Source organism: Kogia breviceps, chromosome 14 (assembly GCF_026419965.1).
Source record: "Kogia breviceps isolate mKogBre1 chromosome 14, mKogBre1 haplotype 1, whole genome shotgun sequence".
NCBI classification, from domain to species: domain Eukaryota; kingdom Metazoa; phylum Chordata; class Mammalia; order Artiodactyla; family Physeteridae; genus Kogia; species Kogia breviceps.
The window spans coordinates 20759530-20787231 of NC_081323.1; the positions used below are offsets into that span (position 1 = coordinate 20759530).

A 27702-nucleotide genomic window follows, 5' to 3' on the forward strand; every position below is an offset into this window, starting at 1 on the left:
GAAATGAAATAAAACCCTAACAGTTCCAATGGCATCACTGTCCCAAGGTCACATGACACAGTGCTGCAGTGAGTCTCTCATTTCACCAGAGAACAAGGGCACTCAGCACATCCACAAAATTTGTTTGGAGCATCACTAACAGCCGATATTTTGTTTGTTTTCAGTGTTTTATTGATGTACAGTATATGCAGAAAAGTGCACAGATCCTCCGTGTACAGCATGAATAACGGTCTCCTGTTGTCATTTTGTTTCCAGTGTTTCCTGAGCACTTACTACATGCCCAGCACCAGACACACGCAGGCATTAGTTTAATATTCACAGGTGGGTGCTATTGTCCCCAGTTTACAGATGAGGAAACAGACCCAGGAGTAGATGGCCCACCCATACACACCCAGCAGGCAAGCAGCAGAGCCAGGATTCGAACCCACGTTACAAGCCCCAGCTCCAGTGCTCTCCACTGGTATGCACTATGGTTTCAGGAAGCCCTTAGGTATGAAGGAAGTGATCTGAACCCATTCTTTCCCCACCAGGAACTCTGATTCCCCTTCTGAATTCCTGGTCTCACCAGGTGTTACCTTCAAGCGTGCTGAGGCCCACTCCTGAAAATGCTTTCTTGTAATTCCCCACATTCAATTAACCACTAATTAATTCAGCCCTTCATAGATCTCTTGCATCCACCCACTTCCCCCCATTCCAATGGCCGCCATCTTGGTTCAGGCTACCCTCCCCTCTTGCCTGGCCCACAGCCTCATCACAGTCTTCCTACATGGCTTCTAGGTACCCTTATCTGGTTCAGAAAGATCTCCCAAGCTCTCGAAGCTGACCTATCAGTCTCCTGCTTGAGAGTACCCTGAGGATAAAATCCAGATACCTTAAGATGGCATGGGTCTGGCCTGGCTCCCTTTCCAACCTCATCCCCCGTCCTTTCTTCCTCCCTCTGCCTGGAGTGTCCTTCCCTCACCTGCCAGTTCTTCCTCAGGTCCCTGCTGGCAAATAGGAGGCACAGTGTGTATAGTATACGGTCCCCGAGTTCTTTGACACCCTGCCTATGGAGGGGTGGGGTCTACGTCTGCTCCCTTTGGACCTGGCAGACTTGCAACCGCTGCAACTGACAGAACACAACAGAAGTCAAACGCGGTGGCTTCTGAGTAGGGTCCTAACAGCCCCTACCTGGCTCTCTCCCTCAGTTTTGCCCCTTCTCGGTGACCATGCTGAGAAGCCCAGGCCAGGTACGAGGTCACCCCTAAGCGCTCCAGGTAACAGAGCCGGTCGAACCATGCCTTGGAGTCATTTTGTTCTAGGTTTCTGACATATGAGTAGAGAAGCTTCTAGATGTTTCCAGTCCCCAGCTGTGAAGTCACCATCTTCCCAGCCAAGGCCCCGGAAATCATGGAGCTGAGACCAGCCATCCCCACTTGCCCTGCTCCAATCCTGACCCACGGAACCCATGAATCACATATTTGTTGTTTTATGCCACTAAACATATTTTACAGTGTTTGAAAAGTTCTCCCAATAGAGTCCTAGGTGTGAAGCTTGTGTTGTCCCTCTGTCATTTAAGTTAATAACAGATAAACCAAATTACTGTTATCAATTCATTACCCCTCCTTCTACTTAAGACATCTGCCATTCCTCCAACAGAGGCAGGGGCTACTGTCCCCCTGGCCCATCCACTGACTTGGGCTTTGGGTGCATGACATGCCTTGGTCAGTGGAATGGTAGCAGACTTGAGGCTGTGTGGTACGGCTGGCCCTCTTGCACCTCGGATCACCATGGGAAGCGCTATCCCTGGATGGCTGCAGCCTGGGTCCCAGAATGAACTCATGTGGCACAGGCCAGAGCCCAGTGAGCACTCACAGCTTGAGCCTAGGGCCAGATCAGCCAACCCTCAGCTGACCATCGACACATGGCATGAGTAAGTGTTGCTTTAATAAATGGTTGCTGGTGAGTTTGGGATCATTTGTTACACTGTCATAGCTGACACATACAGTGTATTATTGAACGACCCTAACAGCTTGCCCAGAGGAGCAGAGGGCCCACTCTCTCCCACTCACACACATTCCTAGATGCTAGATGACACACACCCATACCATGTCCCACCCTATCCCCAACCGCCAGATGAAATTACACATCAGGTTCTGAGTCATGTGAAGGGTGAGAATCAAGCCTCTGAGAGCAGAGGTTGAAAAGTCAGTCTCAGGGCAGGGCGTAGCCAAGTGCACATGTGTGTGCCAGGGAATGTGTAGGTCCATACTCTCCCATGAACGTGTATGTGGTCATGTGTGCCAATAGGAGCTTATGAAGGAGGATCTCTTCTCTGCTGCTTTAGGACTTTGCAGGAAGTCTGGATTCTCCATCCCCACACAGGTACTCTCACATAACTTAGTATATGACTATGATGTGGATGGTTCCCCTTTGGATGGAACATCTTTATGCAGTACACAACCTGAACAACAGTACACAGCAACACTGCCATCTATGAAGCAATCCCTGTGGGGACCGTGTGGGGGCCAGACAGGAATGAGATCTTATAAAAGGAAAATCCTCAGTTAACATCTTGAGTATCATCTTAACTGAGCCCCTAAAACCCCTATAAGGCAACAACTTTCCCCTTAAGACAAGAAGGTTTATTCCAAGCAGCGTGCTCATACTTTGAATTGTCCAGTGATGCTCTCCACCTTTCTTCCACGAAGTAATTCTGCTAGAGCTGATGTCTGGGTTGTAAAATTTTCAAACGTGACTATTCTGTGTTATAGAAAACAAGAATGAAAACATTTTGAAATAGAATCAATATAATTTAGCTTCTTGAATCCGATCTGAGGCTGGGCCAGGAGACAGAGAAAGGCACGGCTGTGGGTGTTCCCTTCAGCTGGTCAAGGCAGGTGAGAGCCAGAGAAACGGGAGACCTGCCGGGCCAAGAAGCCACATTCTAGGTGTGGAGACCAGACCCACAGACCAGTGGTTCTCAACCCTGACTGTGCCCTGGAATCACCCAGGCAGGCTTTCAAAGTCCCAATGCCCGGGCAACACTCCAGACCAATTGCACCAAAGCCACTGGAAATGAGACATGAGCACCTGTATTATTGGAAGCTGCCCACATCATTCCATTGTGCAGCCAAGGCTGGGAAGCACTGCTGGAAGCATCACTATGCCACTTGGGTTCAGAGAATTGCACAGAAGTTTTCAAGAGTCGGGTGAAACGGATGGATTGCATCAAAATTCTCACATAGCACTTCTGGGAGGAGCCACCTGCATTTCTGAGATGGCTGGGGGAGATGACGGTACTGCCCGTGACCTCTGAGATTACAAATGTTCCCACCCAGAAGAGCAGGATCGAACAATCTCCATTCGAAGTAGCAGAGTGGCTACTACCCCCACTGGATGTTAACACATTTAATATAGCTTGCCATCGCTTGAACACAGGGAGGTCTCTCATTTAAAAATCCTCTAGCTCCAATCCTCTCCAAAAAAAATCAAAAGAGAGGATAATCTGGGGGCCCCATCCCTGAGGGACGACAATTTGCTAAAGCTGAGCGGTGGTTGCCCCTTCAATGGGCTTCCCTGAAGGGCTTGCCAGAGAGGTTCTGGAAGTTCCCCAGGGGGTTGAGTCTTGCCCTGATCCTTCCTTTGACCAAGGTCATAGACACTAGCCTGTCCCTGCCTGAGTCACTTAATCAGGCTATTTTCTGTGCTGTGTTGGCCAGTGCAGTAGCCACTAGCCACGTGTGGCTACTAAGCCCTTGAAATGTGGCTGGTATGACTGAGAAAATGAATTTTTATTTAATCTTAACTAATTTAAATTTAAAACTGGATGCTTGAAAACTTGGATATGCAAATCTACTCTGCCAATTCTCAGTCTTTGCCGGAGAATTATTGAATTAGAAACTCTGGTCGGGGGCAGCAATCTGGTCCTCAGGTGGAAATGAGGAGAGCAACGGGGCTCCCTTGCCGCAGGCGTGTTCTGAGCTACGGCGTATTTTGGAGGACAGTTGGGCAGGAACTATCAAGATTCTAACTGTTCCTTTAAAACCTACAATTACCCTTCTAGGAATGAGTTTTACCCACACAAATCCCCAAAGATGTTCATTACAGTATTGCTTAGAATGGTTAAAAATTGGAGCCAATCTATATGTCTAAATTAGCCAGGAACTAATTAACGAAAGGATACCCATAAAACTGGATTCTGGGAGGCCATTAAAATGAATGAGTTAGATCGTTATGTTACTGACATGTAAAGATGTCCATAACATTAATTAAGGGTTGAAAGGAAGCGTAAAGGCGCAACCACTACCATGATCGTATTTGCGTAGAACTATATAGGTACAGCTTTATATATGTCACAACATTCTCCCAAGGTGTATGTCCAAACCTTAACAGAGTAGGTTCTGGGAAATAGGCACATATACTTCTGTACTGTTTGAATTTCTGTCAGAATCACATTGTTTGTGACATGCTGTAATCACAGTCGAGGAGAAATGACGTTTTAAAAATTCTGATCTGGACAATTCCCTAGTGGTCCAGTGGTGAGGACTCCGTGCTTCCACTGCCGAGGGTCCAGGTTCAACTGCTGGTTGGGGAACTAAGATCCCACAAGCCGCACAGCACAGCCAAAAATAATAATAACAATAAAAATAAAAATTTTAGGGCTTCCCTGGTGACGCAGTGGTTAAGAATCCGCCTGCCAATGCAGGGCACATGGGTTCAAGCCCCGGTTCGGGAAGATCCTCCATGCCACGGAGCAGCTAAGCCCGTGCGCCACTAGTGAGCCTGCACTCTAGAGCCCATGGCCACAACTACTGAGCCTGCGAGCCACAACTACTGAAGCCCTCGCGCCTAGAGCCCGTGCTCCGCAACAAGAGAAGCTACCGCAATGAGAAGCCCGCGCACCGCAACAAAGGGTAACACCCCTGCCCGCCACAGCTAGAGAAAGCCCGCGCACAGCAACAAAGACCCAATGCAGCCCCAAAAATAAATAAATAAAAGAAATGTAGAGACTTTTTTTAAATAAATAAAGATTCTGGTCTTGCTGTGAGAGGCGCACTGCGCAGGGGGAAGGGGGTGACAGTTCTCAGCCGAGATGACCACACTAACCCAGCTGAGACTCCGCAGCTTGGGGTCCTGAATCCTGAGCCCCAAAGAAGCCCTGGAGTCCCTAATGCTCTCTTCATCCAGAGGAAGGGGAAACGGCACATACCGGGGGTTACTCACATCTCAAAGTATCCAAAAATCAATGCCAGGGTAGTGTGTGGCCCAGGAAGGGGCTGGGTTTGGGGTCCCACGGACCAAGATTTGAAACCCACTCCAGGGACTTCCCTGGTGGTCCAGTGGTTAAGACACCGTGCTTCCATTGCAGGGGGCATGGATTCAACATGCAGTCAAAAAAAAATGAAACCCACTCCACCCCTTGGCGGTAACCTTGGGCCATTTACTTGACCTCCCAGAGCATCTGTTTCCTCATCTGTAGGATGAGAGGGGAATTCTTGCTTCACAAGTGTGTGGTGAGGATGAAGTGAGATGATGCACGCCCCCAGCACATATGGGTCCTCAACTTGGTCCCCTCGCCCCTCGGGCTTGGCGCTGAGACGCCAGTGGCCCCAACCTTCCCTCTCCTCTCCTGGGATTCCTGTCTGCCAACGCGTACACACACAGCCAACAATCCTCCAGAGCTGCTAGCCTTCCAGGGGCCCCGGGGAGCTGTCTGCCCCACCTTCCGCCGCAGGCGCAGCTCCGGGAGCGCGACCGGACGTTCTTCCTGCAGAGCCAGGCTGCGCCCGCCCTCCCTCAGGGCCTGAGCTCGCCCCAGGAGGCTCCTCTGGCTCCTCCAGAATAGCTGGGGGCGGGGAGCGGACGCGGGGCTTGGTGGCTTTTCTGGGTCAGCAGGAAGCCGAGCGATGCCTCCGCAGCCCCCTACACACAGCAAAGGGGCAGTGACACTAAACGGTACGCGGTACTGCACAGAGCAGGACAGTTGGAGAAAATGTCAGACAAAGCCGGGGTGGGGTGGGGGGAGCTTTTTGTTATTAAAAGTGTTTATTCGATGCCAGGAACGCCCCCCGGAAAGCACAGCACTGACAGAAGCTCGTGACAAAGCGTGTGTGGAGAAAGGGGCGTGTGTGTGTGTGTGTGTGTGAGAGAGAGAGACACACACACACACACACACACACACACGAGACACACACACACACACACACACACAGAGACAGAGAGGGAGGAACATAGGGGTGGTGGGGAGAGACATGTTCCGATTTGTGTTTTGGGTGGATTGTTCTAATAGGGCAGAAAAAAGCAGAGCCAGAGAGAACAAAGTCCAGGAGACAAGCTAATAATTCAGGTGCTAATAATTCAGACTCATTCTCTTGCCTTTGTTTAGAAGTCTTATGGTGGCTGGTGGGATGTGGGGTGAGAGAGAAAGAGGGGACACAAAGATGACACCCAGGTGATCCCTGAGAGGGCCTGTCCCCTTCTCCAGCCCATCAACCCTGCTGCTTGCCCGTAGCCAGCGGGGGTACAGGGACAGGGGGTTTCTTGAAAGGTCAGAACATCGTGTCTCCTCCACATTCTCCTCCAACACCCCAACCTGGAGAAGAATTGGCACAGTGGATCGGGGACCAGGAGCTAGAGTCAGGGTCCAGGTTCAAATCCCAACCTTACCCGTGTGACTCTGAGCAAGTTGCTTGACCGCTCTGTGCCTCAGTTTCCTCATCTGTAAACCAGGAATAACCAAAGACCCTAACTCACAGAATGCTTGTGAGGGTTAAAAACCATCATGTGGGACTTCCCTGGTGGTGCGGTGGTTAAGAATCCGCCTGCCAATGCAGGGGACATGGGTTCGAGCCCTGGTCCGGGAAGATCCCACACGCTGTGGAGCAACTAAGCCCGTGAGCCACAACTACTGAGCCTGCGCTCTAGAGCCCACGAGCCACAACTCTTGAGCCCACGTGCCACAACGCCTGAAGCCCGCGTGCCTAGAGCCCGTGCTCCGCAACAAGAGAAGCCACTGCAATGAGAAGCCCATGCACCGCAACGAAGTGTAGCCCGCGCTCGCCACAACTAGAGAAAGCCCGTGCGGAGCCATGAAGACCCAACGCGGCAAAAAAAGAAAAAAACAAAAATCATGTGTATAACAAATGCATAGTGAAGCATCTGGCACACAGTAAGCACCCACTAAAGGTGAGCTCTTCCTATCGTAACTAGGCAAATGGTAGACAATGTACATAGTTATAAAATGAATATTTGTTATTAAAATCAACCTGAAGACTAATCAAGGAGTGAGTTTGAGGGAATTCCCCGGTGGTCCAGTGGTTAGGACTCGGCACTTTCACTGCCGGGGACCCGGGGTTCAATCCCTGGTCAGGGAACTAAGATCCCGCAAGTGGCGTGGCACGGCCAAAAAAAAGGATGAGTGATTTTGAGCTTGATTTCATATACAGTGAGTTTGAAATTAGAGAAGAGAAGTTCAGAGCAAGATCCCCAGCGCTTTGAACAGGTAGGAAAGAGATTCCCAAAGGTCAGTATGGCTCAAGGTGGCGCCAGGGCCGGGCCCGGGCTGCACAGCTTGTCAGGTGAGTGGACTTGGTCGGGCCCAGCAGGTTTCTCAGGGACCTGCCCTCACAAGCCTCTGAGTTCAGTCTGCAGCTTCTCCCCAAGGGCTGCTTATATTGTCTTCACAGGCTCAGGCTCCTCCCTGGGGGGTACTGGGAGGTGGTCTGTAACAGAGAAGAGCCGGATTTCTGGAGGCGTTCGTGTGTCCATCAGTGGAGGAGACGAGTCGGGGGTCCCTGGAGAGCACCTCACTCGCCAAAGTCCTCTCCCCTCCCCGGTGAGTCTCCCATCCACCTCAGCCCCTGCCGCAGCCCCTGTGACTCTGGGAAAACCAGGCTGGGAAGCAGTGGAACACTGGATCTAGGGTGACAATGAGATGAAAGCGTAAGAGGGAGACAGACCCACGATGCGGCAGGAAGGGCTCTATATCAGCAGCCGAATATCTCCTTTTCTTACCGCATTAATTGTACACAAACAGGACGGGCTATGTGATCGGTGGGGCCCATTAAAAAAATGAACAACGTGGGTCCCCTTGTTCAAAAACTAAGAATTTCAAGGGAATTCCCTTGTGGTTCAGTGGTTAGGACTCTGGGCTTTCACTGCCAAGGGCCAGGGTTCCATCCCTGGTCGTGGAACTAAGATCCCACAAGCCACGTGGCACAGCCAACAAAAAAAATTAAGAATTTCAAGACAGTGACAGCAGAACATTAAACGAAGCACGAGGCTCTTCTGAACATGTGACCTTGTGGGACCGCACAGGGGACAACCTGTGAACCTGGCCCTGAGCACAAAACTCTGAGTGCGTGTCCAGGTGTGTGTTTTTCTGGGGAAAGGGCCCTCGACTTGCTTTTTCAACTGTCAAGGTCATGACCTGACAAGGTCAGTGTGACTGAGGTTAAGTGAGGGTCCCTGCTTCTCGCCACCACCTCCTTTCTTCACTCAGACAGGCAGGGGCTCCAAGAGTGAGACGTACGCTCAGACCTTGGGGTAGGGCAGGCCATGGTGGCCCTGGGGACAGAGAGAAGTGGACGCATGAGAGATGGCATTTAGGACTTGCTGATGGACTGGACGTGGGTGGGAGGAAAAGAAAGGCATGACGGCTGACTCCTGGGCTTGCGGCTCAAACAACTAGACCAACCGACGGCAGTGCTGTTCATGGAGATGGGGACCAGCTGGCAGAAGATCAGGTGCTGTGTTTTGCTTTGTTGGGTAGCAAAGGGAATTAAGAATCCCATTCTAGCCATGAAAAGGCATCGAGGGGACAGATAATAGAGCTCAGAAGGGAGATTAGAGTGAGATACCCTTGGAATCACCGGCATAGAAATGGCATTTAATCCCATTGGGATGGATGAGGTGTCCCCGCTGTTCAGTGAGGGTAGAGCTCTGATACTTGGGCACATTGGTTAACTGCACTGACACTCTGAATTCCCATCTGTAAAATGAAGATAAGCATAATATCTTCTTCGTAGGACTTCCGTAAATGAGCTTGTGAATGTTTAGCACGGGCTCTGGTACCTATTAAACACTCAATGAATATCAGCCATTATTATTACTATTACTGTTGTTATCGTGTCTTTCTCCTTCCTTTTACAAATATCTATGGAGCCTCCATTGTGTGTCAGGCATTGCTATGGATGCTTTGGAGACATCAATTATCGAGCACGCCATGGGTAATAAGTGCTATGGCAAAAGAAAACGTAGAGCAGAGTCAGAGTGGAGAAGAGATTACACAGTATTAAGGAGGGTGGTTGTCACTGAAAAAGTGACATTTGAGCAGAACCCTTCGCGGTGAGGTATGTGTGGGGAGAAGGGGTCCAGGCAGAGGGAACAGCCAGTGCAAAGACCCTAAGGAAGGTGATCGGAGGTGAGGTCATAGAGATAATGGGTGGGGGGCCTTTGTAAAGAAACTCTTCACGGCAGAGGTGACTGGCCCTCTAACGTGGCAAAAACAGGTCTCCCACACAATAAGGCAGAAGGTTCTGTGACATGGCAGAGACAGCAAGATTTCCAGCATGGTAGAGGGAGCAGAGCTCCAACATGGCAGCCGTCCTAGGCTTTGGGCAGGCCCTGAGGCTCCTGTTTCCAGCCCCCCACCTCTTAGAGGGGCCTCACCTGGCAGAATAGGCTCACTAGCAGGGCCTCTCCTCCTCTTGGCTATGGAGTGTCTTCTGGCAAAACTTGGCGGGGCCTTCGCTCCAGGGCTCCCAATCAAAGCAAACATCTGAGTCATCTTCCTCTGAATCTGTGGAGGGACAAGACAAGGCCTCTTCAGTGGTCACATCCTAGCTCCTATTTTCGATGCTAAAGGAGCTCCCTGCAGGGCCCAGGCATCCCCTTGCAGCCTCATCTGAGGCCAGGGGGCCAAGGCAGAATCATGGCAGATGAGACAGCCCCAAGACCTCAGGAAGACTTTAGGGCCTTGAATGGTGAGCAAGGACCAAGAAAGAAGGTTGGCCCATGACACATCCACCTTCTGGAAGAGAAAGGACCCTAGGGGTGAGTAAATGACCTACCTGTATTGAGCATGGTCCGGGAGGGGACACCGAGGAGACACAAGTCCACCCACCCACCTGTTCATCCATCCGTCCACCAGTTCATTCATTAACAAATGTCTGAGTATACGTGTCCAATGGTTTCCCTTACAGCACTGTTTTATGGTGAAACACACACACGCGCACACACACTAAAATACCCTGGAAACCATGTGTGTGTCCCTCATGAGGTCTGAGTGATGAAGTGCACGTGTGGCATGTCATGAGGGTGTTTTAAAACCCCCGCATTAGATCTGTATCTTTTAACTTGCTGGGTGTCTATGGTATATTACAAGAAAGTTGCAGAGAAGTATATGGTAGAATCCCTTTTTTCAAAAAAAGAATGCCCCCTTCCCCCACCAAAGCCCCCCACCAGGGATCAAACCCAGGCCCCGGCGATGAAAGCACCGAATCCTAACCACTAGACCACCAGGAAACTCCCTCGGCCTTTTCTTGGTCTGAAATCTGAGGGGCTGTCTTCAACCTCCTCTACTTCTCTGTAACCAGTGAAACAACTTGAGTATACTCAGAAAAATAATCATCTCCCCCTTCCCCCTCTTTTCTCACCTTGCCTTCCCGAGATATGCCGTGTTAGCAAGCTCAGGTACCCGACTAATAACACGGGTAGGTTTACCTGCCGCTGGGAGGTGGCAGCGCTGGACACAAAAGCAGGTCCCGGCTCCACAGTCCCATGCAGTTCCACGGGGGCCCTTGTCCAAAGGCAGGGAACGTGGAGGCTTCATCCTCCCTTCCTATGTCAGGCTGGGGGTCAGCATTGCCCTCCCCGGCCAGCGTCTCCAGGGCTCAGCTGCCAACCGTCTTTTCTTGCCTCTGCACCCATCTCACCACGCAGCTCCCTCCTCCTCCCCACTTGCTCCAGTCTCCACTTGGAAAAGCGCATTGGCGTCCTCGTGGGCCACGTGGCACTTGCTGCTCAACCTTTTGCCTTCTGGGCTCTGAAACCGCCCTGCTGAGCCAGGCCAGGTGCGGGTGGGGAGGGGGGCATCAGAGCTCCTCTTGACGGAGGAGCTCTGATTTATTTTATTTTTCTGCTCCAAGTTTATTTTACCACAAATATATTTATATTACAGCACAAAAGTAATAAATTGTTTTATCTTCTATCTTCTATGTTAAAAGATACAGATCTAATGCGGGTGTTTTTAAAGGCCAGGCCAGACTGATTCCAATCAAGAGATCCACGGCAAAAGAGAAAACCCCAGGCCAGGGTGTCCCGAGCCCCAGCCCCCCAAACCCCGGCAGGTCCAGACCCTGGGTTTGAGCCAATTCTCAGCACAAAGACAGAACACAGTAATGCTGAGATTCCCAAGAAGACGGGGACCCTGTGGGAGGGCTGCTTGCCTCACTTTAAGGACAGTTTATCTTCAGTGCAAAAATCAACAAAAGGACCTGTTTCAAACCGCCGCGTGAGATACCAGTGGGTAAACAGCCTCTCAGGAGAAAGTCTGAGAGCGGGGTCGGACAGGGCAGGTTGTGGATGGCTTAGAGATGGGCCTCCGAGGAGAACGAATTGCTAGAGGAGATTAGTGCCTTGGACCTCAAGGAAGGTGTCCCACCTTCCGGAAAAGCCATCCAAAGCCACGCCTACACTTCCTCCTACCTTGACAAAACCGACACTGCCTGGATTATTTCTCAGCTTCCAAGCACCTGCTATGTGCCATGTGTGTGCAGGTACCCTGCCCCTGACATGCATCTCTCCACAGCCCCAAAGGGTAGGGACCGTTATTATCTCCATTTTGTAGGTGAGAAAACTGGGGCTCAGAGAGGATCTGCCCCAAGTCACACAGCTGGTAGGTGTCAGAGCCCAGGGGAGACACTGGACAGTCGGCACTCTTAAGGGTATGGCCTTGGACAGGTAACTTCTCTCCAAACCTCAGTTTCCTCACTTGTATGATAAGGATTATTTCACAGGGTTAGTCTGAGGATTAAATGAAATAAGGTACGCCAAGTGTTTAGCACAAGGCCTACCACAGTGTTCAAAAAAGCTATTGTTATGAACGATTAAGGGGCAAAGCTGAAACCCGGGCCCACATCCCCTAGACTCTGGAGAAACGGGATTTTATAGCCACTGCAGGCAAGGGCTCTGCCTTCTACCCAACACTGGCCCTCAGGGGGCGCTGCCGTCCACCCTGGGAACAGAAGAACACGCTTTAAACAAACATTTTCTGGAAGCTCTCGCCAGGAACTCCTAACAATTGCACAACTGCCAGCCCCTCCATGTGAGATTATGGGGCAAGTTGGGAGTGAACCGCTCAGCTTGCCTGAGCACCATCTGAGCAGAGCTGGCAGCACACTCAGTGCCCTCCCTGCCCAGGTGGTCAAAGGTCATGGGGCTGCTGAGCAGGAGGTGGGAGGTCAAGCAGCCCCCAGGAAGAGGCCCCTAGGTGACGGGAATGCCGGGGGAGACGGGACACTTGAGGAGCAGGGTGTCGCTCCTGCCACGTGGCCAGGCTGTCCCTCGTTCCCACCGGCCCACCGCTCCCAGCCTCCCTCAGGCCTGATTTGCCCTGCCTCCCACTCCTCCGGGTGGCATGCTGAGTTCAGGACAGGTGTCGGTCAGCTTCTGTGATCCTGTGTCCCACAGAAACCCAGATCCTCCCTGATGTGTGGACTGGGCAGGAAACTGTGTGAGTGGTCTCTGGGCACCTGCTAAATGCTGAAGGCTACTGTACCCATCGAGCTGGTTGTTGACTGCAAAAGCACAGGGTTGAAGGCCAAGAGGGGCTGAAAGCCAGCCCACGCTCTGCTCGCCGAGCCTTGTGCCCTGGCTGCATTCACAGGAAGGGACACCTTTTACTAATTCATCTGCCCAGAGGGGCCACCTCTTTCTGATTTGTACCAAAGACCTTATGTGCTAGCTGTGGCCCTGAAGGGACACCTTTTTGTGTGTCTATTTACTTATTTGTTTATTTATTTATTATAAAGATTCAATTCCTTCTAAATTAATGATAGGTCACAAAAACAGAAAGCACTTACTGCTATGCTGAAACATAGATTTTACATTTGACACCATATTTCACACAAAAACTATAGTTCCATTATTCTGTATATATATATATAGTTTACATACACATTTTGATAATAATAGCTTCTATTACCGGTGGTACATGACTACTGCTTCTTCAGAAATAATATGAATTTTGTATACACGATAACCAATTCCAAGTACATTTCTGCTCCAAGTTTATTTTACCACAAACATATTTATATTATAGCACAAAAGTAATAAATTGTTTTATCTTCTACCTAGAATATCTTAACTAAATTCGCAATCACATCCACAATAATTTCATATGTACCAAAGACCTTATATGCTAGCAGTGGCCCTGAAGGGACAGATGTGCACACATACATACTGTTTTCCAAACTCAGGATTCACTCTGGGACTCCAGGTTAAGAAACGCTCAACTACCAAGTCAATGCTTTCTCTTGCAGGTGACTGCTTGTCAACTCGGAGCCAGCAGGAAACCCCTCTGCCTGAAAGACACCCCTCTCTCGGCAGTTGTTTTGGGACTCCCACCCTATCCCACGCCCTGCCCAGCCTCCAGCATTAGGGCCCGGCCTGGGCGGCTCACCTTGGATGAGTAAGAAGTGTAGCCAGACGATCAGCAAGAACAACAGCAAAGCCACGGGCAGACAGAGCCAGAACACCAGGAAAGAAAACGTCAGCTCGTTCACCAGCGGTACCAGAGGGTACTTCATGGTGCGTGTGTGGCTAGGCCAGGCTGGCCTGGGCTGGGCTGGCAGGGTTGCTCTGGGGACCTGGCGGACCTCTCAGCCCAATTGTGACTGAACGGGTGACGTAATAGGGAAACCACAAGATCCTTCAGGCAGCTGAAGAGAGAGCTGTTTTGGATGAGTGGGAAGAAGCTGGGGTAGCGGGACAATTTGACTAAGAACAAAAGCCCAGCCTTCCTGGCCTGGCTGGGTTTGAATCCTTGTAAGATGCTGTGGGTTCACGTGACACGGCTCCAACCCTCTTGCAGAATGGAAATAATCCTTACCTCGCCAAGCTGCTAAAAGTTAGAAAAGTGGATACAAATTGCCCCCAGGTGGGTGTTCTTATATCTGAGGTCACATATTCCTTCTGGAGCCAGCAAGGCCCTCAGTAAATGACTGCTATTTAATCTGGAAGCTTCTGCATCTCTCCTTATTAGGGTTTTCAGTGAAGAGCTTCTAAGAATTTAACCTTGTTCCTTTATCTCCCAAGTGGGCAAGACACCCCCAAATGCTGAGTTTCTCTCTCCCCCTCACCTCTGTCATTCTTTCATTACGGAGTAGTCAGTAAATCTCCACGTCAGGTCCCACGACAGGAAGGAGGCACTGGAGGGAGGCTAAGCTGGAGGGAGACTCTGGCCAGGCTGGGAGCCTGGTGGGTGCGGGAAGTCCACACGAAGAGCGGCTGCTGCTTGTGGAGGGGAGGAAGGCAGAAGCGTGGTATTCTCCAACTGGCCCACCTGCCTCAGCCACTGCCAGCAGAGGGGCAGAGGGGGCTGGACGGTCCTTATGAGACATGCCGATTGGCATGTTCACCTGCTCTGCTGACTCAGAACCTCCAGAGGGGAGGCTCAGACTCCACACATCAATGGGCAACCAGTCTGAGGCCGACTTGATTTTGAGACCACGGCATCTCGTGGAGCATAGGTTGGAAAGTCAGGCAGACCCAGTTCCAGGCTGGGGGAGCAGCTGTAGGAAATGGGTGGTAGACCTAGGGGAGACATGGAGTGGAAGGAACCCCTTAGAGGAAGACACTGGCCCAGGGAGAAGGGTAAGAGGGGTCCAGCCACAGTAAAAATGGGGGCGGGGACAGCTGGGGTTTGGAGGGCCAGTGTGTTTAAAGGGAGTCTTAGCCCAGCTGTGGAGTGACCTGAGTCCCCAGCAGAGGAGGGTCAGGGCAGATGGTATTAGAATATGCATCCACGAAACATGGTAGCCTGGCAAGCTGTGCCACTCAGGGCCCAGGTGCCAAGATCAAGAGCTGGGTGGTCTGGGTTGGGGTGATTTCTTGGCACTGTTTTTTGTTTGTTCGTTTTTGGCCGTGCCAGTCGTAATTGTGGCATGCAGGATCTTTAGTTGCAGCATGCGAACTCTTCGTTGCGGCATGCAGGATCCAGTTCCCTGACCAGAGATCGAACCCGAGCCCCATGCATTGGGAGCACGGAGTCTTAGCCACTGGACCACCAGGGAAGTCCCTTGGCACTGGGTTCTGAAGGGGCTGGGGTCAGAAAGAGTTGAGCAGCACAGCTGAGAAAGGCTCGAACACACATATCCTTGCCAGACCCCAAAACAGGGCCACCGTGCAGTCAGCCCAGGGCTAAGCACCCCCATCCACCAGAACCCAGCAGCAGGTCCTGTGGTGAGGAGGCAAGCAGGTGTGGACACACACCTGAGGGGAGGCAACTCGCAGCCCTGGCTTCCAGTTGCACTTTGGGGGGTCACCCATTGTCACAGGGAGTCAGTGCCAGGCTGGAGGGGTGGCTCTTGGCAGACTCATGCGCCACAGCTGTTTGCTCAAGTGGTACCACCCCCCCCCACGTGTGACCTAGGCATTAGGTGTTAATCTGGCCCCATGGAACCTTCTGCAGCCAAGACCCTACTCAAAGGGCCAGTGGGCAGCAGCAGGACTGCCCCCTGCATCTCTGCTTTCCTGACTGGCCAGCCCTGGCAGAGCTCAGATATTCTGCAGGCAGGGAGTTCAGCTGGCATTTCTGTGTTCCCAGGACACAGAGAGCCAGTCAGCCGCTCAGCAATTGCTGGCCTCTGTAAGGTGGGCCTCTGTTGGCAGTGCTTTAGTTACACAAGCTCCTTCCATCATAGAAGGCCAAATAATTTTTTTAAAATTTATCAAATTTTGAGTATTTCATGATACTCTACAAAACCAAGGTGAAAACATACTGATCTAAATTATGAAGAACACCCATGCCAGAGTCAAACCAAAAGCACACATGACAGTTTTAGATAAGAATCTCCTTAAAATTTAATTGACTAAATGTATTACATTCAATATTCCATGGGTTTCTTCTGGACAAAGGGGCTGCATAAATACAAACAAGCCTCTGGGCCTTCTTCCCTAACTGACGAAGAGGAAACACAGGAGGCGAGGGTACACACGACACCTTCATATTTACATTTCGCCTTTACTTTACAGTTCAGTGCCAGAAATATTTACAGAAAATACAATAAGAAAAAGATCATGTCTTGGCAACATACCAAAATTCATACAAATTGTGTATATGATTTCAAGCAAATAATGATACTGCTTATTTTTTAGCCACAACTACCAAGCCCTTCAGAGGAGAAAGATGTTCTTGGTCACTGCAAGAGACAAGGACTTGGGAAACTTGGTTTGCTTCAACAAATATTTATTGGGCGCCTACTGTATGCAAGGCACTGTGGAATCCCAAATTACACCTTTCCCTCACCATTAAAAAAAGAAAAGCATCTGAAAAACATGAGTTGATACTCCGAGAAAAACACTATACAGTACATGGCTTCTTTAGCTACTGAGAACCCACAGTTTGATTCCACATTGAACGGGTGTGTATTACCTCCAATCTCTCCATCTCGGGAAAAGAGGTTGTCATGGAAATCCCTAAAACAGACCACCTAACGCAACTTACCGTTTCATGTAAACATATAAATCAATTCTTTTTTAGGAAGATATAACCTGAACAGGTTTTAAAATGCTGAATGGAGAACTACCATCAGGAGTGTCAAATTACCTCCGATACATTTTTTACCATCTACATGTCTTTGAGCAAGGCTGACTCCCACTTTCTTTGGGTAAAATTCCACCTTCCAATATAAATAAATACTCTTGAAGACACTGCTTCTCTAAAAATCACTCTGCAGTCTGACAAATGCTTCCTCAGTGTATACAGGAAGTAACCACTCATGAAGGCCTCACACACACAACCTGTAGGGAACTGACATTACTGGCCAAAGATGTAGGTATTTTGTTTTTATAAATGAGTCCAGAGGAGAATGGGCGGCCTCAGGGGACCTGAAGACCTGGAAATGGAGGACAGCATGCATGCATGTTGTGTATATATTGCCAGGACGGGAGGCAGTCAAACCACCATGTTAACTATCCAGGTCAAAGGGCCAACAGACAGGAGGGGGTCTTAGGAGGAAGCACTGGACAAAAGAGAGCCGGCTGAACAGGAAAAGGCAAAAGCCCTCCTCTCTGTCCTCAGTGCTCCCAATCAGAGAGGGGGAGAGGGCCCCTACCCTCCAAATGTGAGAAGGGACTCCGAGGGCTACCTGCCTCTGTCCCCTGCGTAATGCTTTCCTTGTTAACAAATGCCACACTCATCCACACCCTGGTGCACCTGTCACATGCAGCAACTAAACTGTTTAAGCCAAAGACCGAAGTGGTCCTGGCTTCCCCCCAAAGGTTCTGAACCTATGTTAGCAAATTTATCAAGTGGACTACTGAAGATTATAGACTAAGTATGCTTCTCTGGCATTACTGTACTCAAAGTGACTTTTACAAAGGCAGTTGAGAGAACTTAGTGACCATGAACTCAAACCCACACTAGTGGAAGGTCCAAGGGCGCTCAGCACACTCCCTTTTTAGGCAGACGTGACTCTGGGCAGCAGGAGTCAGCACCTGCGAGGTGTGTGTGCCCCACACTCCGCCTGTGCTGTACACACTGGGGTTTCATGCCTTTGGGAGCAGCACGGTCCTAGGCCACCCCTCCTTCCCTGGGAGGCCACAAAGTCTTCCAGATCATAAATGCATTCAACATGGGTGTTCACTGACTTATCAAAGCCATTAGAATTACAAAGAGTTGTCAGAAATTAGAGCAAACTGAAGCATCAGGAAGGCCACCCCAACACACACACCACCATACATTTTGCTGACAGCAGAACTATGCCAAAGGTAAGAGTGTTATCTGAAGAGTCACACTGAAGAGGTACACCTACATCAGTTATTTTTAACCTCTGGAATGTTATAAGTTGCACATTAATTTATAGCCTTCTTTGTCCACATCCATCAGAACAAGTGCCCATTTTTTTCCCCATGAAATGTCAATCTGGAATTTCCATGAAAGTTGTTAAACCTCACTTTACACCTGCTGAGCTACTAAAACATTTTTAGGGTAGAACGTGCTAATCATACAACCCCCTCCCCCATGCTACCATCTGGAAACATCAATTTATTGCCCAGATAAAAAAGAAAATCAATTACTGAATAATATTATACCCTGAATGGAAACTGGAGTCATAGAAGGAGGAGGTTACCTTTACCTGAGCTTAAAACAAACACGAAGAAAAAGGTACGGCAAACTTAAAACCAAGAGCTGCTATGCCGTTTCTTGCTCATAGATATCAACATGTACTTCTGGAATAGAAATATCTGCACAGGGAATTAGGTCCTATACTATTTCCCACCCTCTAAGTAAACTACCAAAACATCAAACCAAACAGACCACTGTAGGCCTGACCTACAGAATCTACTGACATCAGAGTTCAAGTGGGAAATCACCCCTTATACAACTGTGATCGCTCCTCTTTGGACTTTTAAATGTCACTTATTAACATAAAATAGTATTAAAAAGAAGAAAGCACATAAGAATAGGAGAAATGAGCACTGTATACTCTAGCACTGTAACAGGAATCCTTGTAAGGATGTTCTGGGTCTGGCCACCTCAAAACATTTATCCCTGGCAGAAAAATAGCAGCGAGGTAACAGAAGTATTTCAAAAACCCGGGCAGGGATTTGTTGTGCCTTCAGCCGGCAAAGTCCAGAAAATATGACAACAGCCATTTCTAAAAGCAGCCACCCAAGGAGGTGGTCGCTAATGTTTGTCAATTATGATGAAATCTAGTAGCTCTCTGGGAGAGATCTGAATTAGTAGTGTTGAGAGGCTATTTCCTGAACCCCAAATTAGAATCCTTCATACCACTGCAGTTTCCTGCTTGGTCCTGAAATAAGAGACAATGGATGAAACCAAATAATGTTTAACCTTTGCTGTGAATTTATACTTCTTAATATTTAACCAAGAAATTACGAAGGAATTACAAATGGTTAACCTGTCATAATGACACGGAGCTAGACAATAATGGAGAGAGTGGAGGCATCACAGCTGTCTTCTAACTTAACTCCACAAACTCCACTTGTATCCTCATTAAAGGACTGGGCCATGCTTCCATTTTAGATCTGTTCCTGGGCTGCCCAGAAACTGAGGCCTTCAGACAGACCTTTGCAGTGATGAGAGTAACTTTTTGAAATGTGGAGAAAAACTATGAAATATTTTAATCTCAGACTTCTTATCTGAGCAAAAAACACTTAAGTTCTTTTCTGTCAGTTTGACATTTGGATGACAGCTGGATGACAAATGGACCTACGAGTGAGCAGAAAGTTGAGGTTTCCTTCCTTCTCCTCCATGCTATCAACACGAGTCTTTAAATGTCCTGGAAGATTCTGAGACAGATTTTACTTTTGAACACAATCTCCTAAAAAGTGAGGTATAAAACTATCTTCAACTTCTAATTTGCAAATTTGAAACTACCAATGCACATGTTTAACTGAGATGCATAAAAGCCTTTCTCCTCAAAAGGCTTATATTTAACTAAAATTGTCACTTTTAAAAGAAAGTTTATGGCTAAAACGTATATCATCATTACCAGCAGGAATATGATTGTGTCTGGGAGCCCATTTCACTAAAAAGCCGAAAAGTCTTCTCTCAGATGGGTTTATAATGTGTCTCTTCTATTCTGGTGATTAAACGGTAAGCTCTTGGGGAGTGATTTGTTTTATTGTTACAGTGATCACCTATCAAATTGTTTTGCTTTGATATTATAGCTCCAAACTAGAGTTCAATAGTCCTAGACAGACAGTGGTCTAAGAACTACAGTTCTTGAGTCCAACCTCCTGAAAAAGTGAAGTATAAAACTCTGGCTCCAACTGCTTGTTCCGGTACTTGTTGACAATGTCGGTGATCTTCTGTTTCCGGCGGACATGTGGTGGACTGTAGGAGTCACTTTCCAGTCTCTTTCTTCTACAAATGTTAATTACAGTCTGCCTCACCAGAAAACCTTGAAAACAGAGGGTTTTAGTCAGCTAGGTGAACTATCAGTATTCAAGTGAACTATTCTCTGCAAACTCAAACTATTTCATTCCATTTGCAAAACTCCTTGTCCCCAGAGAGACAGAGCTCTACTAAGATAAAACTGTCAGAAGAAACACACAATGATAAGGAAAAACAAAATCAAAATCTAGCCTGACAACCCATTTCCTGCCCTGGACTGTGAACAACTGTGTTCGTTTTCCAGTACTGGAAGGTTGTGAATTATAGTTGTGCCCATACTAAGCAGATTAAGCACACTTCAGAACAGAACCAAACATGCTTCCTTTTAACAAGAGCCACAGGATTTTCCACATGTGGGACCTACTAAGTAATATCACCATTTCCTTATTTATACTTCTTTTTGGTTCATGAAAACGTTAAATAAATAAATAGAAAAAAAAAATAGAAAACTCAATGGGACTTCCCTGGTGGTGCAGTGGTTAAGAATCTGCCTGTCAATGCAGGGGACACGAGTTTGATCCCTGGTCTGGGAATATCCCACATGCTGTGGAGCAACTAAGCCCGTGAGCCACAACTACTGAGCCTGTGCTCTAGAGACCGTGAGCCACAACTACTGAGCCCGTGTGCCACAACTACTGAAGCCTGCACACCTACAGCCTGTGCTCCGCAACAAGAGAAGCCACCGCAGCGAGAAGCCCACTCACTGCAACAAGGAGTGGCCCCTGCTTGCTGCAACTAGAGAAAGCCCACGCACAGCAACGAAGACCCAATGCAGCCAAAAATAAATAAATTTATTCTTTTTTTAAATGAAAAGAAAATTCAATCCTTCAGCCACAGATGAAGCTTACCGAGTGCTCGCCTGCTGACAATCATCCCATCCACAAGAGGGATGACCATGTTAAATTTTCCAGTGGCTCCTTGAATTTTAATCCGGAATAATCCAGTGTTTAAAGGGTGGATGAAGATGACAGGAACTTCTTTTTCAAGAGCAGTAGATCTTAATAAAAGAAAAAACTCTTTTTACCCCAGATATGCAAGAGCTGAAGTCCCCCATGTATAATATAAGCATACCAAGGGGACTTACTGCCGTATTTGAGAAGAGACAAGTGATCAGTCTGCTCAGAATCTTCTCTCTGGGAGCCCATGGTGAAGCTCCCCACACCAACACCTGACTCTAATTACCCATCACTGGGGCTGGCCTTTTGAAGCTGACCAAAAAAGGGGCTAAAAATTGTGCTTAGAAAACCACTGGGAATACAGGGTGGAAGGAAAGGCCAGAAAAATGTATGGTGGGGAACCATCAATAGCAACCAGCCATGGGACTTTTACTTAGTTCCTCCTTCTTGTAGGGAACAAAAGTGGGGCTGGCCAGAGGGCAGGGAATTCCACCACAGTCAATGCTGGCACCTCAGAGAAGAAGTGGAAATACAGTTTAGGTTCACTATGGGAATCCCTGATATGATTTTTTTTTAGGGGCTGGGGAAAGAGGTCGGGAGGACCTTAGTCTGGGTCAGTTGCAAGTGTCCTCCTCAGCAGAGGTGATAAATGTCTGAATCTTAGCACAGTCAAAGCCCTCAAAGCCTCTGAACAGGTAACACAGCCGCCAAGGTCAGCAACCGTACCTTTAGAAGACTGAATTACACATCATGTGTCGGGGCTATGCTAATGCATCTAGAGGTACCCATGTTACTCTTCGATGCTATATGCCAGGGTTTTGGTTTGTTTTTGTTTTGCAACACAATGAGCTTTCTTTCTAAAGTGATTTTGGCAAAAGTGACACTGAGTCAATTTTTTAAGACATTTAATAAAAATCAATCTTATACTAATTCTGTCCCCAAGACAAATTCTAAACTTTGCTAAACTACTAGTAAAACACAAATTTTACAGTCCAATCATATTAGAACTTTTGACCTAAAAAGATTAAAACAACAACAAACAGTACAAGAGACTTAAACGTTCTCTTCCAAACTAGTTCTAGAAAAGTACCCCTCATGAAATCTATCCTGGTCTCTTCAGCAAGTCAGTCATGGACAAAAAAAAGAAAAACAGGACTGTTCTGTATTAAGAGAGACTGAAAGAATTAACACCAGATGGATGAAACGGATGCTGGTTTAAACAAACCAGCTATAAAGACTATTTTAGGGAAAATGGAGAAATTTGAATGTGAGCTGGCTACTAGATGAAATTAAGGAATTGCTACTAACTTTATTACTGTGATAATGTTATCTTTATCTATTTGAAAAGTGTTCTTAATCTTGAGAGGTGCATATTTAGAATGTTAGAAACTCTGTAATTTGCTTTAAAATACTTTAGCATAAAAAACATGGGGACTTCCCTGGCAGTCCAGCAGTTAAGACTCTGCTTCCACTGCAGGGAGCACGGGTTCCAAACCCTGGTCGGAGAACTGTCAATAAGATCCCGCATGCCACGTGGTGTGGCCTAAAAAAACCCAAAACAAACATGGAAGTTTTAAGAATGACTTGCCCTATTCTAGAAATTTAGTATGATAATGTTAAAATAAACCACGTTTACTGACTTCATTTCTACAACAGTAATCTAAACTCATCTTACGTGCAATGCAAACCAGATCACCGAAACAGAAGGAACTTACTCAAAGTTAAAATATCAAGTTCAGCTTGATATAAATTATGTGTTTAAACCAAAGACAAGCAAGCAAAAAGCTTTGAAACGATAAAGCCTGCACAGATACATTCTTATTATTCTTAGAATCATATTATTCTGTTCTTACCCTTTTTGTGCATGAAAAGCTAAAATAAAAATCTTAATATTATAATAAAGTTAGTATTATGTTTTACTTAGAAATATTTTTCCATTAAATAGCTCCTATGTGATGAGGATATTTTAACTGCTATCTATTCAGAATATTTTGACCAATTTAATTCCATTATTTCTATCTAATATTGCTACTCTATTATCAGCCTTCATTAATACTTAATTGCCTCTACTTCTCCATCTTTCTTTTTGCCTCAGATAAATTTAAATAGCAATTAATTATGCCATTTAAAAATCCTTGCTAATTTGATCACTTTGTGCATTAATCTACAAACTTCTTTCTTTTCCCCTAATTATGTTTACTTCTTACTGCCTTCATCCCTTTTGTTTCATTAAAGTCTTTATCGCTTAATGAAACTGCAATCAACATATTGTAAAAACTAGGTTTCTCTATGCTTAAACACAATGCTGACGAACTTCAAGCAAGTAAAGAGCGTACCTCAGAGAAGTGCTACTATTTGCAGTAGTTTCCACACCAGTACTGATTTCTGTCATCAGGTCTGAGAGGGGAAAGTTTTCTGGAAGAAAACCATAGCATTACAATTAATACCTCCCTGCTAGGAAACCTATTTTCCTAATCTCTTCACAGAGCGGGCAACAAATATATGGACTGCGCTATCCTAAAATATATAATCCTAACTATTCTTCACAAATTAAAAAAAAATTATCCCTTAAGACGTATTTTAGATAAGTTCATCTAAAGCAGAGAGTTTTTACAGAACATAATCTATAGTCTTGGAGGGCTTGGAAGTTCTGGAAAGCAACTATCACACTTTCTTATAAATAAACTCTGAGCTGGATGAGATTCTAGGATAAATACACATTTCTAATATTCTCATGCAGCTTACATAAAAATCATGAGAAACATATCCATAGCAGAATCCCTAAGGACAAATTAATCTTTACACCAAAATAGACAGTAGGGTCCTGTGGAAAGAGGCTGAGGGAGGTGTTCCCCCTTCTCCTTTCCAGAGGTTCTGGGGTAACTGGGGGCTACAAGCAGTGGGACCAAGTGGCCACAAACCAGTAACTGTCATACCAAGAAGAGCTACAGGCTTTTTGTAAACATGAGTCTCATCAAATCTTCACAACTATGAAATAAGTGCTGGATCACTCATTTAACAGATGAGTGACCTAAGGCTTAATGAAATCCAGGCTTGCTGAACTCTAGCCCCAGCTCTTGGCCACCATATAGGGCCTATGCTGCCACTCCCTTTAGACATTTAACAAGTCATCAGTCATCCTATTATAATCTTATTTATGGACAAAGTCCTTACACAGTACCTATATCATCATAGCGTTCCACCCAGACTACAGAAACTCTTGTCTCAGGTCCAAGGGGAGGCACAGGGCGCCCCTGAGGCAGCTTCTTCATTCTGGAACTGGGACTGAGCTATATGAGGCAGAGAAAAGCAGAAGAGAGGAAGAAAAACAAACAAACAAATAAAAAACACTGGCTTAATAAAACTACAACCATACATTCATCAAGCTACCCAGTGAAATAAGGATCATGTCATGGGAAGTCTCTTCCGGAAAAAAGTATAAAATACATTTGCAAAAAAGCCCTTCTTTGGTTCCTCTGTTTATCAAGCCTCAAACTAGAACAAGGAAATGAAGGTCTAGAAACTTCAAATGAAAAAAAGATAAGGAACAGTAAACAATTATAGTTATAAAAATAAAATTTGATACAATGTCTTAATGAGTGCTTAAAAAGGATCTGAGTCTATCTCTATGGTGAGAAAGCAGTAAGGTTTTTCCATCATAGCAACATCACTGATTTGCCTGGGGATCCTTTCAGTGCTGAATTCTTGTCAACAGCTTTTCCTGTATCTACTGATATAATGATATGATTTTTCTTTCCTTAAGTTTGTTAGTAGTCTGCAAAGTATGTGGTAAATAAAAACATGGTGCTTTAAGAGTTGTCATTCTTTGGATTTTAAGAAATAACCAAGCTTTATGCATTTTATTTCTTTTTCTTATTTCCCTGCATAAAACCTCTACTATCTTGTGAATAGAAGTAGTGAGAGCAAACATCCTTGCCTCCATTTGGGGGGAAAGCTTTCAGAATAATGTGTAAGTATAATGTTAGCTGCAGGTTTCTAGTAGAGTTCTGTTTCACGTTGAGGAATTTCCCTTCTAATCGTAACCACGTTGGCATTCAGAAAATGAGTAGCAATCCCTGACTATTAGATCTGACTAAAATTCTGCATTACCTGACTTGTTCTTCTCCAAACTGTATTCTGTGAAACCTTTTTAAAGGTAGCAACTCATGATTTTCAAAATCAGTCTACTTGAGAGTTTTATACAAGTTAACTTTTTTTCCTAAATCAATTTTAAAGGTGAACCTCTTCTATATTCTTTTAAGCAAATACTTAACATTAAAAATAATTTTAAGTGTAGAAAGAGCCAAATTAAACCCCTTTACAATGGAAGAAGGGCTTCAGAAAAGTTTACACTACACTTCTTTTGTCTTTTTTATTATTTGTTCTAAATCAATTTTCTTACACCTGTAAACTGATCCTGTACTCTTGTTATCACAGTCACTTTCCAGTAAGGATTAAGACATAACATGAGGGGAGAACACAGATAAGACATAACATCTGATAAGGTAAGGAAAAAGGATAAAAGTAAAATGCTGTCTTCTTGTAGTAGCTGCTGTGTTGCCTCAATCAGTGCATTTATTCAAACACTGGGCAATTCTTCAAAATGCTGTCATCTGTACGTTGTCAGACTTAAGTTGAATTTTGCATGATTAATGCTATGAAATGTATAGTAACTGTTGTACCTTTAGTGGATATTTTAGGGACCAAATAAAAACCTAGGCTTGAGATGGAATGGGTGAAAGAACCAAGCACGGAACTAAAATGGCTAAATCAAGGAAAACAACGAAGGCTGAATTAGAATTAAATATTTGTTGCAAGCTGAAAAAAAGAAAAGCATAAGAATTTGATTTTAAAAATTAAGGTACTAATGAATCAGTACTGCTATAATTACTCTCGGTTAAAATTAAAAGCTTTTCAGGTGTGATTCTAGAATTTCTTCCATTTCACTACACATTTTTGGAGGTTTATCAACAAAGTGACTTACCCTCTGTGAGGAATTAAGATTGTCTGTGTGATTAGGGAAAAGCTCAAGTGTCAGGGATGGCTGTTTCAGAATTCCTGGCATAAGATCCATATTTGAATCACTATCTTGGTCTGAGATGTTACTTTCCAATGAATCAGCTATAGCATAAAGAAAAAAAATAATTATAATACCTACTACTTCTTTAGAAAAACGTGTTTATTAAACTAGTTATGCTAACAGTCCAACCTAAGTCACCTAAGCAAAGCATTGCTTCTAGAGCAAGGGTTGGCAAAGTTTTTCTGCAAAGGATCAGGTAATAAATATTTCAGGCTTTGCTGGCTATACAGGTCTCTACTGCATATTCTTCTTTGTATTTTATTTACAACCCTTTAAAAATGTAAATACCATTCTTAGTGTTCTGAATTTTGCCTGTGTGCCATAATTCGCTGGCTCTGGCTCTACTGAGTTGGTGCAAACAGGCTGGGCCAGAGACACCAGGCAGGGACTCAGTTCATAGAGGACAGATGGGGCCTGGCTTCTGGAATTCAGGTGGTAGATCACAGCCTTGACATGAAGGCAAACAGCTGCTAAGACACTGACCTAGAACATGGAAGGCCCCTCCTGCCAGGGACACAACTGGCCCCACAGTAAGAGACAGAGAGGGGCCTAGAGGGCAAAATTAAGGGTCTAAATACAAAGGTTAGGAGGCTGCCTAGGTAGGCTAGGGTACACAAAAAGTCATTAGCCTAGAGATGAGATCATCAAAGTGTGATGTGCAGCATCCTAGCCTATGGATGGCCTCAATGAAGAAGTTGAAGTTTTCCACCTACTGCCTGGTGAGGCACAAAGAAATTAGTTTAATTTGTAGGAAGCAAAGGTTCTAGGCAAAATCAGACTAAGAATTCAGACTGAGAAGTAATGATCACTCCTGATCCTTGAAAAGAACAGGCTTAATCACCACCTTTTCTAGGCTGAAGTTTCTCCTCCTCGGTGTTAGAAGATCAACCAGATGCCATCATGAGAGCCTTCCAATTGCAGGATGCTCTGGGGTTCCACATAAAGGCTCTCACATGGAAACAGGGAAGCAGGTGAGGGCTTACTCATAATTAGAGAAAGAAATCAATAAACTGGAAAATAGGGCTTCTATGTATTAATCAGATTTTAACAAGTTAAAAAATGGGCCAAAGTGGATCTCCTTTATTTAAAAATTATTATTAGAGGGCCAGTCTTCTTGTTTTTAACTACTTTCCTTTAGTTAAGAGGGGATAACATCCTGTACCTCTGCATAATCTAAAAGCTATCATGCCTTTGAAGCTGAAGAATGTCTTAGATGACTTCAGAATCTCCCCCAATGCAATACTACTGCACAAACCAGTGAATACAAAAATAGTTCCATACAAAATATGCCCTTACTTAAGGACTCCACAGAAGAAGGAACCACAAAAGCTATTTCTGTAAGGGCATCAGCATAATACAGCACCTTCTTCTGTCCATTGAAAATGCTAGCCCCAGCATCTTCAGAGGAAATCACTTCATCTAGGAACGAGAAACACTACATTACTGCTCTAAAAAGTGGGGAAAACCAATATCATCCTGCTTCATGACATTTTAACTGGTTAATAAAGTGATAATAAATAGAAGGTACATTTCCAACATGAACCAATTAATAAGAAGAATAAACCATAAATGTTCATTACATGTCTTTACACTAACTTTAT

General features: G+C 46.1%; 2 protein-coding genes across 6 annotated transcripts in view; both read right to left on the reverse strand.

The window, feature by feature from the left end:
• Positions 1-5707: 5707 nt before the first annotated feature.
• Positions 5708-13854, reverse strand: ADIG (adipogenin). 2 transcript variants are annotated; one of them, XM_059036307.2, is made up of 3 exons: positions 13664-13854; positions 9652-9781; positions 5708-7703 (listed from the first exon to the last, which is right to left on the reverse strand). In XM_059036307.2, exons 1-2 carry the CDS (start codon positions 13788-13790, stop codon positions 9669-9671), a joined length of 240 nt encoding a protein of 79 aa, XP_058892290.1. In that variant the 5' UTR covers positions 13791-13854; the 3' UTR covers positions 5708-7703; positions 9652-9668. The 2 variants fall into 2 exon arrangements, with proteins under 2 accessions (XP_058892290.1, XP_066868368.1); XM_067012267.1 differs by having other exon boundaries at positions 6193-6574.
• A 2186-nt stretch (positions 13855-16040) lies between these two features.
• Positions 16041-27702, reverse strand: part of RALGAPB (Ral GTPase activating protein non-catalytic subunit beta) — a 101423-nt gene continuing 89761 nt past the window's right edge. For all 4 annotated transcript variants that reach the window (XM_059036302.2, XM_059036304.2, XM_059036301.2 and 1 more), the window contains 6 exons: positions 27398-27520; positions 26006-26142; positions 24203-24311; positions 23358-23436; positions 20974-21122; positions 16041-20132 (listed from right to left, as the gene is read on the reverse strand). In XM_059036302.2, coding sequence (XP_058892285.1) covers positions 19939-20132; positions 20974-21122; positions 23358-23436; positions 24203-24311; positions 26006-26142; positions 27398-27520 — 791 coding nt within the window. In that variant the 3' untranslated portion in view covers positions 16041-19938. The remainder of the gene's footprint in view (positions 20133-20973; positions 21123-23357; positions 23437-24202; positions 24312-26005; positions 26143-27397; positions 27521-27702) is intronic.